Raw genomic sequence first — 13,060 nt, 5'->3', positions numbered from 1 at the left:
ACAAGTCATACAGGTGACAATGTGGTCCTTGCGGATAAATCTGGGCTTGGTGCCTAGGGTGTCTTTGGTACAACGCTGCTAGTTGGCCGTTAAAGATCATTCCATTATGCTGACACTGATGGGTGAACCACAGGTCACCACAGTTGGTCAATGCTGAGATGCTTGGCCTGAGACGGAGGTCTTTGAGTTTTATTTATGAGAAGAGATTGTTTACAAGTTATCTACAAATTATTTACAAGCCTTGTATGATCGATGAGTAATACATGTGTGTTAGGGTGAGTCAGCTTTACACGGGGAAAAATTTTATTCCACTTTTTCGAAGTCTTATATATACCCCCCAAAAGTGTTCATTTATGTCTAAAAAGACATCATATAAAATTTCAGCCAAAAAAATAATATTTACTGGTGGCGCAGATGAGTTGAATGTTGAGAAGGTACTAGCGCATTGAGCAAAAACTTCCCACAGTTGCGCGCCGGGGAATGTAGTGTTGCATTCCCTCGCTGGATTGAAGCAGTCTTACAAAACATTACCCCCTCTACAATGCATGATAAGTGAGTTTAGTCCTTGGTGGGGTTCTTAAGATATTATTAATGGAGATTCAATAACAATTTTTCAATTACAAAGCTGATTTAAGGTGAAAATACGAAAAATTTGAAAAGTAAAGAAAAAAGTATAAAGAGGCTGTAATATTCTATTCTACTCAGCAACTGTAGGAAAAAATGTGTGTAATGTAGTTATAGGATGAATTTACATTGAAAGATGACTGTTTTATAAGATTCAGCACTTTCAGTTGATGTCTTATAGCTATTATTCATTTTAAAGCTGTTAATTAGCGAAAATGGAATGTTTTGATTTCTGAATTCCACAATTTGGGTTGGGTTCAAATGAATTATACAGCCGAAAAATCATAATCAATACTTCGTTGTGGTTGATTTAAAAATCCAAGAAAATTTGGAATCACTTGATGAGTTGTAGTGGGGATGCCGCACTCATTATAGTTGCGCCGAATGAACCCCGTCAAGCTTCGTTGCGTTTCCCGCGGCACCGTCGTGGGAAGTATTGTGCTTGCGCGCGCTTGTATCTCTCAACATTCAACACTTTTGTGCCACCACTAAATATTAATAACCAAAAATGAACATTTTAAGTGGGTAAGACTTCAATATTTCAAAAAAAAATGCAACCTGCGACTCACCCTAATGTGTGTGTACTCAAAAGCGATTATTTTTATTACAGATCGCTTATCATGCCAACCAAGTTCCAGCCAAGCCAGAACTCCGGACCTGACAACCTCAATGATTTATTGATTGATTGATTATTGATATTTTATTGATTTAGATAATTTGCATACTTCCATTATAACATTATATTTTTCCTGACAAATGCCTACATATGTACTTTAATTAATAAATAGTTGTACGAGTACCTTTCCTACAAAGGCTATTTCCTGACTCAGACTTCGATTAGCAGTTTTATACTCGATTTTCAGAGTATCTTTTACAATTGTCTAAGATTGAGTGCATTAATCTACGACTTGTTCAAGGTAAAAGTCTTAAGAAATATCAATTTTCTCCAGTGCACTGAACAACAAATTTTGAAGAAAAAAAAATGAATTTTGAAAGCTTTGAATATTTTTTTCACACCTAATTTCTTTTTGGTCTCAAATTGCTACATAGCAAAAAACTGATTTTTCAGAATTTTCTTTATGGTTTAAGCAAAAAATATGCATATTATGGGAGCAGATACCACATTTAAATAAAATTCAAGCGATAAGTAATTTTATAAATCATCAAATTGGCATCGATCATAGCCATCATATTAATTTGAAAGCATGCGATTTCAACATTCTCAGGACCACGGTAGCTTTTCCAATCTCCAGTGTTATACGCGGATAAATTTCGAATAATTTACTCTCACACGATAGAAAAGTTTTTGATTTTCCTAGCAGGTAAAAATCTCTTCGGGGCGATATTTTTTCACAACGTTCACGAGATATACCTACAATATATACTTGCATACATTAACTATAGGTAGGTACTCGAGCCTTGTGGATTTAGTTTAACGGTCAATTTGGAGAAATGGAAATTTCAAGAGGTTTGTATTGTGATACGCAAACACCTGGGGACGAATATTAAACGAGCTTTTTGCGGATTTTCACGTTTCTTCTTATTTTTCCCGCAGCTCTGTCTTTCTTTCTCTGTCTATCTTTTTTTTTTTAGTTTATTATTTGTTATTTGCATTGTAAATGGATTCCATATTTATAAGAAAGGTAAATGATGGCACTTTTTTTTTTAGTTTTTTATACGAATATAGGTACCTATCTATTGTTAGGGGATATTTTTTTAAACCAGATGACAATTCGAGTTATATGGGAATTTAAAGTTGGGAAAATATTTTTGTAACGTTTGGCATGTGTGGACCTTGGCACACACCGTAGCGCTCGATCTATGAATTGACGTCGAATGAAAAGTCTGTCGTATGAGGATGTAAATTCGAAGCATCTACTATATACCTACCTATACCTCGTACATAGATGAAGATGATTTTCAAGTCATATATGTAGAGGCACACACAGTGTCTTAAAAGTTGCCACGTCTATGTACATGTGGTAAGCGCTCATGGGAAATAAGTTGTGACATCTTTGGTTACCTAGCTTTTTATACGACGAGTTTTTGTTATACGGTAGAGCGTTCTAGTAAGATGACGACGACGACGACGATATGGTTGCATATATTGAAGATACTAGGCAGTAGGCGAGGAAGTAGAGGGCGAGTTTACCGGTAATATACGAAACGGTCTTTAACTATGGCGGGTACAGTTTAAAGTTGACTTTTTGTTAGTGAAACTGTATGTAAACGAGAAAATAACGTCGTATGTACTCGCGGTTTTGGAAATTTTATCGTAGAAATAGGTCAAATGACGCTTCTGCTGTGAGAAGTTTAATATTTTATGCTCATCGTTTTCCAGAGTGAATTGCGGTTACAATTACATACCTACCTATCTACTTTCCTATACCTATCTATCTAACTGACGACGATATAGGTTTCGAATAAGTACATTCGATACTGCGTGCAGTAGATTAAAGTATTGGGAAAAGTTTCCAATTAATATAATGTATTATAGGTGGTAACTGATCCACGTACCTGTAAATTGGTATACCAGCGTTATCTTTGAACCATAAAATCATATTTATTTTGTCATCGGCTGGAATTGATACGTCACATGGCAGTACAGCATCTCCACCTAGTTCGCTCCAAATCACCGTGGGGAAAACTGTAAACATATAAGAAAAAAAAACGATACGGATTTTAATTCCGACGAACTTTTCTATTGTACACACAAAAGCTTTCGCTTAATCGTATTGTTACTGCGTTTTGTTTAAGTTTGACTTGGCTTGGCTTGGAGAAAAACACGCTCGGAGGAATTTTCGCTATTTCGATTTGCCAGCACCCACATGATTTCGAAGAATTACTAGATCGCAGTTCAGTTTACTCTTTTATTTTTTATTAGCGGAAAACATGGTGTGAGACGGTGGCAGATTAGGTACCTATGAAGGAGGTAAAGGGTATTTCGCCTCGAGTTAATGACATGAGACGTCGATGTACTTTGTATTTCTCGTGTTCCAATGATTCGAATTCGATTCTAAACCTGACCAGGAACAAATACCGACTGACAGAAATATTTTTAGAGAGGAAGAGAAGTATCGAAAAAATGTGCGATTTTTTGAGAGGCTCATTTTCCTACAGAATTGAATTCTTAGATAATTAATTACGAGTATAGTAAACCATGTTGTAAATATATCATCGATATTATCACCAAGAATAACTACAAATAATAATTAATCAGCTAAAATAAGCCTTGTTTAGGAAGCTACAAAAGGACGTGTGTAATAATCTTGTAATTACGAGTATAAACACCAAAAAAAAAAACATTCATTGCCGAAAATTCAAACTCTTGTAAAATACGTAAGATAAGTTCATACAGTTACGAGTATTTCATTTCATCTAATTCAATCATAATCAGAGGCATGCCCCTGTTTTTTGAGACTTCGGACCCAAAATAAATCACGGATCCCGCGAGTAATCCCCCTTCCTTTCCATCGAAAAATTGTCGTAATTCCGTGTAATCAAAAAAAAATAGATGGTTGGTGATTTTTTCAAATTTTATGTAGGTATGACCACATTCATTTTGTGTCCAGCGAAAATAAAAATATCAATCTTGCAGAATGAAATGCGACGATATTTCAAAATGAAATGACAGATGAAATAACAAATCTGCAAAATATTTTTCATTATCATTGTTTATAATTTTTTTGGAAGCTTCTTTGGATTTTTCTTATAATAGTTTGGAAAAGAAAGAGATATTAGCCCAAGATGAGCGAAACGCGAAGGTAAAAGCTTCCGAAAGTTTGTACTTCGAGAGGTAAAAATGAGAAATTTATTTTTTTGACTTCCAAAATTTTGGAATTTTATTTAAATGACAGATTCTTAAAAAGAAAAGCAAACAAGCTTGAACGAATCAAAGGCAAAAATTTTCTAAAATTCGTGTTTTGAAAAGTAAAAAAACAATGTTTTTTCAAGTGAGAAGTATATTTTTTTATGGTTTAAAAACATTTTGAAAATTTGAATGTACCAAGCTTTCGAAAATTCGTATTTAGAGAGACAAAAAATCAGCGTTTTTTTTGCTATGAGAAGTCTATTTTTTGGCTTCAAAACTTCAGAATTCGAACAATAGGTGCTTATAAATCATTCTGGAGCCTCCAGTACGATTTTCAACTTCCAAAGGTTTTTTGAATGTTTCAAAAGACGCAATAATTAATTTGGGCGTACGTAGGTATCTTAAATTTTTTGATCAGCAATTTTCAATAATTACTCATTGATATTTTTCACCAAATTAATATACATCCCTCGAGATTCTTTGATTTTTTGATGGCGGAGCAGTAAAATTGGAAATTTTGTGCGAACCTTCATCTTGAGTTTTCAGACGTTCCCTTGAATGTTTTCTCAAATGGACCCCCCCATCCAATTTTTCTGAATGACCTTCCCCAATTCATTTTCCCCGAAGCCTATATTTCAAATGCACATAAAAAGGCCAAAGTTCAATTTTTTAACAAAATTGCGTAGAAAACCTGTTTTTTTGTTGGTAAAACTCTCCAAAAAGTCTTATTTTTCACCTAAAATTGTAAAAAAATGTACTTTTTTGTGCGAAAATTGCCAAAAATTTCTATTTTTTGCCAAAATTGTGAAAAAATGAAAACTTTTATATTTTTGGTCATACGTGTGGAAAATCTTGGAAAAATCAATTTCTTATCAAAATTACTGAGGTAAGTAGGTACCAAAAAACTACATTTCATGTCAAAATTATCAATGAAAAACTGTTTTTAGAAATATTAGTTTTTTTTGGTCAAAATTTCATAAACAGGTCTTGTTTTTTTTGTGTGAGGTCTCCTTTCCTTAGGAATATTTTTAAGCCTTCTTCAATATGTAATAATTAATATTAACATCATTGGCGATGGCGTAGTGGTTCTAGTTTCTATTATATCAATTGCACGATTTGCTCGAAATTTTGACCTTTTTGTTTGCCAAAATTTAAAAAAACGAATATCTTATTTTTTATGCAGGGAAAACTAAAAAGTCTTGTTTTGTTAGGTACCTACTGAAATTGTCAGATATTCTTACATTTAAAAATTAGGTTTTCGGAGGAAGAATCATTCGGAGGAATGGTCGTTCGGGGAATATTAATTCAGAAAATCGTATTAGAGAATTCGGTTGGTACATTTGCGGTGAAAACGTTCAAGGAAAATTTATCCGAGTAAACGGTTGGTTATTCATTTTTTGGAACTGGATATTTTTTCCCAAACAAGTTGGAAGAACTTTCGAACTTGAAAATTTTCTTGAGTGATTTTCAACTTAAAATTAAGGTCTCCATTGCATTTTTTGTTAAAATATGGCGATTTGGTCATGAGCGGAAATTCTAAGCTTGATAATTAACGGAAGTTGGTGCCCATGATTATTAAAATCCCCTTGATAAATTTTTAATATCGCTATCTCAATCCTGAATCCTGACTCCGCCAAAACGTTCAAAATTTCAATTTTTGTCAAAAATTCACATTTTTGACTGCTTTTAAACGATGTTCTTTTTTTTTTAGACATACAGAATATTCTTTAAAGGATAAGGAACCCCTACGACGACAAGGAATGCTAAACATGATTAACTTGATGATTGAAATTCTTTTTGGACGAAACTTCGTTTCCTTTATTCAAATTTCAAGCAACCATAACCTAAGCCGGTTTCTTTTTTTTTCAAATTATAGTTTCAAATACTCACGTCAATTCAAAATGTAATATACTACAAGCTGATGTATTCATTTTTCAAAAACGATAAATAGTGGCTGAGTAATGGGCTCACTGACAGGATTAATGGGATGCTCTTAATACTTGAGTACCTATATAAATACCCACGCACTACGTTAATTTATTCCAATAATTATTTCGATGTTTAGGAACATAAGAGCCGAAATTTATTGTGTCGGTAATCCTCTTACGCGATATGGCATTTCTAAAAAAAAAAAAAAAAATTATTCACATTTTCAATACATTTTGAAATGAAAAATAGAAATATGTAATAAAACGAAATGAAGCTTATTGTTGATCTAAGATGTGTCATATTGTCCCGCTTTGAAAAATGCTCTATATAAACGAATGATTTCGAGTAGATATGTAGTTATAAGTATTCCTATTGATTGTGATAATCATGCCTTCAAAATTTAGTGTGACTTTTATATGCGGATTTTTGACCGTTTTAGTAAGTATTTAAGTAACCATCTCTGCCCGATTTGTTATTTATTTATTTTTTTTAGCATGGTTGACGAGTTGGCGAATACCTTGTTTAAAAAAAAAATAGAATTGCCACCCCTGGCTTTAAGCAAAAAGTTAATATCCATCGGTGTTTATTTTTGTATAGGTTTGCGTCATAGGCACCTCAAAAGGTGGTGTTGTTAAACCAAGCCCACCAGGTCATCCTGTTAGTAATGGATGTGTACACGGTGACCTGGTTTCCAGAGAAGTTGGTGTTTCCAGAAGACCAAAAGTTGCAGAGACAGACCATCCAATAATTGTTAGGCCTCAATCTAAACATTGGGCTGACGACGAAGAAGCAAAATAGGGATGTGGAGATTGATTCATTATCATATGTATTATCTCTTATTTTGTAAGTATAATTGTAAAAATTATTCTATCCAATGACGATTCAAAAATGTTGTAAGCTGACTGCTGAATCATTTTGTTTGTTGTTAGTACGTCCTTAACTTTACGTAAATGGAACATCTCTCTGAATTGAATAAAAAATAGTTTCTAAATTCGAATTTTTTAAGAGGTTTATTGCACCTCACTGAACTAAAATCAACGGGACTAATGGGCTCAAAATTTCACCATTATATTAATTTGCTCGGAATCAAATTAGCAAACCTATCCTAACTTTTCTCAATGCACGATAAAAAACAATTTCCTGATCACGATGACACATTTTCATCGAAAAGTTCAACAACATTTTGGTAAATTCGGCTGAAAAAGCAACCGCGATGCTTATTCATTTCCCGTTCATTCATTCCCGTAGATTCGACGGAATGGGAATTTTTTCATGCTTTGCTTTCACTCCGGTCTCCCCTTATATACAGAAGCTATATAATGTATACGCAATAAAGGAAATACCGTAATTTGTTTGTTGTTTATAATTATAACATAACAAAATAGTGACGACAACGACGACCGACGAGAGAAAAAATGAGAGAAGTTGAATTTCATTTTCAATTTTTCCCTTCATTTTTTTCCTGCTTCTTTTCTTTGTAATTGAATTTCTCAACTGGCACGGTGCGCTTTTCTTCGTTTCGTAATTTTCTTTCTTATTTCGTACGAAATATTATATAGTGTATTTTTTCCTTTTCTTGCAAATTTGCGAGAATTCAATCAAAACTAGATATCTTTTCAATTAAAAAATAATAAAGAAAATGATCAAATTACCTACGCGAAAAAAAAATTCGATACGTGAATTTCGACATCTAACGTTCTAGTGAATTTATGTAGGTAACTTATGAGCAGTGTGGTACTCGTAATTGGAATCATTTACATTCCCTCGACCTTTCCTCGTGCTCTACATGACATTCGTTTCTTTGAAAAACTGAATCAACGCACTTGGAACTCGTACAAGCAACGAAAGGAATTTTTTCAAACGTAAATTATCTTCTATTCAACGCCAGCTTCCCTTCCATTCCCTTCGTCATGCTTTCAACGTGCACATACCTACACCAGCATAAAATCCTTGCAAAAGCGTATAAAATTGCCAAGAAGGTCGTTCATCGCACTGCCATGCCATCGTGCTTCGTACTACGAGTACTATACACACGCTAAATAGCGTAGGAGGCGAAATAAATGCGATCGTGTGGTAGGTACAATGTACTACCGAGTTACGTGAGAATTTTTTACATCTTAGTCGGCACCTCGCAGTTCGCGTTTTCTCAGAAAAGTGTATTAACGGATTACGCGTTTTTCATAACGTTGCTACATCGAGCTATCGGATTAGGTAGGTATTTTTCTGTTCTGCGGCGCCATCATCATCCGTTCGTCGTCGTGTAGAACGGGATGCGTTCTACATACGTAAGTTCAAAGTTGTTCGCTGCATGTGGGCTGATGTATGAGTAATAGGTGACCTTGACTTTGAAGCAAATGGTTTTTCAATTTTTCGTAGTGAAATTATTCGTTATTGCGATAACTTTGAAAATCGAAAAAACAAATGAGATTATTTTTGGTGTCTGCTTCTCTTTCCCTCTCCTGGACTCGAATGGCAAATTTTTTCAAGGGTTTTATGTTATCTTCAGGCATGTTTTCAACTGATATATGTATGTAATTATGTATGGTACTTGAAACCTGGTGTGAAGATGAAAGTAGGTACTAGAAGGTTAGAGGGCCATTCCTCGTCAATTGGACCAAGAAGTGGTAGAGGGGTTCAGCGATTTTTTTGAAATTTTTTCTGTGGAAAGACCTTCCGAAGGTAGGTATGACCAATGGCGCAAATCGCAGCCCTCTAGCCCATTTTTAAAGGCAGCCAGGGGGTGTCAAAGTTCTCAGTGAACCTAAAATACCATCCATTTCAGCAGTGGATTACTCGATAACCGCGATACTTACCAAAATGAAACATTTTCCCACAGTTAGGGGTTTTGAAAGGCTTTTTGGTGACATCATGAAAATCAGTGTTGCCACTTCTTTTCGTACAAAAAATTAGCTCAAAAAGTTTCAAAACGTAGTGTTTTCATGTCGTTCCGACTCTCAAAAATTCTGAAAAAAATATATTATGGACAACTTTTTATGCTGAACAACATATTAAAAAATTGGGATGGTACCATGTTGCAAAGTTGAATTTAAAAAATTTAAAGTTTGCGAAAAAATGCGATTTTTTTATTTAAAACATGAAAAAAAGTTTTGATAGGTGGAGTTGACCCATTTGACCCCTCTTTTTACGTATCCGTTGAAAAAGTTGAAATAACCCTTTCACTCGATGAAATGAACTCCTCACAAAAAAATCAATATTTGAAAAGATTCAAAAAATGAACGAATTTTTATTTTTTTGTTGTGAGTGTAATTTTTATCAACTTTTTCATGAATACGCCATAAAGAGGTCAAAATAAGACAACTGAATAAATTTAAACTTTTTTTGATGTTTGAAATTGAAAATTGAATCTTTTCAAATATTGATTTTTTTGTGAGGAGTTCATTTCATCGAGTGAAAGGGTTATTTCAACTTTTTCAACGGATACGTAAAAAGAGGGGTCAAATGGGTCAACTCCACCTATCAAAACTTTTTTTCATGTTTTAAATAAAAAAATCGCATTTTTTCGCAAACTTTAAATTTTTTAAATTCAACTTTGCAACATGGTACCATCCCAATTTTTTAATATGTTGTTCAGCATAAAAAGTTGTCCATAATATATTTTTTTCAGAATTTTTGAGAGTCGGAACGACATGAAAACACTACGTTTTGAAACTTTTTGAGCTAATTTTTTGTACGAAAAGAAGTGGCAACACTGATTTTCATGATGTCACCAAAAAGCCTTTCAAAACCCCTAACTGTGGGAAAATGTTTCATTTTGGTAAGTATCGCGGTTATTGAGTAATCCACTGCTGAAATGGATGGTATTTTAGGTTCACTGAGAACTTTGACACCCCCTGGCTGCCTTTAAAAATGGGCTAGAGGGCTGCGATTTGCGCCATTGGTCATACCTACCTTCGGAAGGTCTTTCCACAGAAAAAATTTCAAAAAAAATCGCTGAACCCCCCTACCACTTCTTGGTCCAATTGACGTGGAATGACCCTAGAAGGTAATGACCCTGAATCATTTTGAATTTTCTCAATGATTCCAATGACTTTGAAATTCAGTTTTCAACTTTCAAATCACCAAAACAGAAGGTTCCAATAAACTCCAGAAGGAATAAAAAAAATGTTTCACTTTTTTTCAGTGTACCTATTTCCTCGAGATGTCAATTTTTTCTGAATTTTTCGAAAGCTGGTCTCTTTGATATGCCATGATAACCATTTTTAAATCCCTTTTTTTTGCCATAAATGCACATACGTGTAGTTCTAATGAGTCTTGTAGGTTAGGAGAGGAACGACCCGCACCGAAACGTTCTGATTTCAACTGAACTGGATCCAAACAGTTGAGAAGAACTCCGCAACAAAAGTTTTAAAAACCAAAGTTTATTTGTGGATTTTTGGCGAATTCTTGAAAATTCAATAAAGGTGCTACTGTCACAAACTTTTTCCAACAGAAACATAAACCACTTTTGAGCAATTCTAGAATGTGGGGGACCGAAAATGAAGTTTAGCACCTATCACTGTGAATTATGCTTAGATAATGTTGGCATTGTTGGCATTTTCGACATTTTTTGATCAAATGAATTCGATTTTTTAAAAAAAGATACAACACGAGTGACTCATTTGTTGGAATATTGTCTATCGTGTTGATGTAGATTCTTGACTGAAAAACAGCTAGTTTTAGGTTATTCTAGAGTCGCAAGCAGTGAATTTTCAATTTTCTCCTGAAATCTCAAATTGCACAAGAAAAGCTACAATGAAATTGCCTACTATCTATAACACTAGGCAACGGCATATTTGTGTTCGGGTTGAAAATGGGCTTAATCGATAGTTTAGATCCTAAAACAAACAACAGAGTGGGGATTTTCAATTTGAGTTGTTTTTGTAGTCAGGAGAGATGATCAAAGTTGCAAAAATGTCCGTTTTTGCCCTATTTCACGAGTTTGTGGAGACATCAGTATCATGTTTCAAAAAAAACCAAGGTCATATTCGGATTCTACGCACTTTTTTAAGTAAACAATTTCGCCGGATTTTTGATTTTCGAAGTTTCAAGCGCATACGGAAGATTTTTGTTTGTATCATATTTTAAAACGTGGAGCGAGAGCCTCGCCCGCGCGAACACGGTTCCGAGCCACGATTACGTGGTGGAGTAACGTCAGCGTCGCGCGCTCCGAGTTTTAAAATATGATACAAACAAAAATCTTCCGTATGCGCTTGAAACTTCGAAAATCAAAAATCCGGCGAAATTGTTTACTTAAAAAAGTGCGTAGAATCCGAATATGACCTTGGTTTTTTTTGAAACATAACACTGATGTCTCCACAAACTCGTGAAATAGGGCAAAAATGGCCATTTTTGCAACTTTGATCATCTCTCCTGACTACAAAAACAACTCAAATTGAAAATCCCCACTCTGTTTTTTGTTTTAGGGTCTAAACTATCGATTGAGCCCATTTTCAACCCGAACACGAAAAAAAGGTCAAAAATTGTTGCCTAGTGTAATACATACAAGAGGATCAACAAATCAACATCCATTGACGACCCCTTTGATCAGGCACGTACCGCCGAATTCCAGCATCGGCTGTTGAAAAATAAAATTATAACCGGATTGTGTGTTTTCATTTTGTTTCATGTATTTAAAATTACTATAATTAATATGTATTATGGAAAAGCGAAATTGAATTTCTGTTTACCTACAATTTTAGCCATGGTGCTTATCGAAAATTTTGTTGGAGTATATTGCGGTATCTACTTACCTATGTTCAATAAATTTTTTTCGAAATTCATTTTCAAATACCTACCTACGTCAATTGATTCAAAAGATGATTAATCTACACTCTGATGCGTTCATTTTTCAGATACTATAATTAGAGGTCGAGTAGATAATGGGCTCACCAACAGCATTAATGAGACGCCTATGAGCATAATAACCGAAATTTATTGTGTCGGTGATCCTCTTATACTGCGGCATCACTAATGAAAACATATTTTTCTGACTCTAATAAATGTTTAAATAACAATTAAAATAGGTAGTAAAGCTGAAAGAAGCCTGTTTTATGATGTGTATAATATAATCCCGCTTTGAAAAGTGTTCTATGTGTAAGTTTATAATAGAAAAAAATTTCGAGAAAGTATTTAGTGGACTTACTTCTGTTGATTGTATGTAATAACCATGATGTGGTCAAGTGCGACTTATACTCGTATATGCGGACTTTTGGTCGTTTTGGTGAGTATATTTAAACCAAAAATTAAGAGTATCTAGGTACCTACCGTATCTATTGTTCACTTTGTACATATTGGATGAGGCTACCTACTACCTACCTCCAACCTTTGCTTATGATTGAGCAAAAAGTTCATGTCAGTGCTTGTTTTTGCGAAGGTTTGCATCATAGGCCCCTCAAAATGCTGTTCTATTAAAACAAGCCCATCTGGTCACCCTGCAACGAGTAGTAATGGATTTATGCATAAAGACGACAACGATTCAGTAGCAGATTATAATCTGGTGTCCAGAGAAGTTGGTGTTTCCAGAAGACCAAAAAATGCAGATACAGACCAAGCGATCTTACTTTGGCCTCAATCTAAAACTTGGGCTGATGACCAAGACACAAAATAGAGATGTAGATATCGATTCATCATAAGATTATCTCTTTATTTTATAATTGAAAAAATATATCGATTTATTCAATGACGATGCTAAAATGT

At 34.3% G+C, this 13,060-nt stretch overlaps 2 protein-coding genes across 3 annotated transcripts in view; both read right to left on the bottom strand.

Moving 5' to 3' along the window:
• Positions 1-13,060, bottom strand: part of LOC135835591 (uncharacterized) — a 309,298-nt gene that overhangs the window by 145,375 nt on the left and 150,863 nt on the right. The gene's annotated exons all lie outside the window — the stretch shown is intronic.
• Positions 1-13,060, bottom strand: part of LOC135835590 (hemicentin-1-like) — a 168,874-nt gene that overhangs the window by 104,143 nt on the left and 51,671 nt on the right. For both annotated transcript variants that reach the window (XM_065349924.1, XM_065349925.1), the window contains exon 2: positions 3,142-3,271. In XM_065349924.1, the coding sequence (XP_065205996.1) occupies positions 3,142-3,271 (130 nt within the window). The remainder of the gene's footprint in view (positions 1-3,141; positions 3,272-13,060) is intronic.

This window comes from Planococcus citri, chromosome 2 (assembly GCF_950023065.1).
Source record: "Planococcus citri chromosome 2, ihPlaCitr1.1, whole genome shotgun sequence".
Classification (NCBI taxonomy): domain Eukaryota; kingdom Metazoa; phylum Arthropoda; class Insecta; order Hemiptera; family Pseudococcidae; genus Planococcus; species Planococcus citri.
Note: the sequence above shows the minus strand (reverse complement) of the source record. Positions and strands in the feature narration are given on the sequence as shown.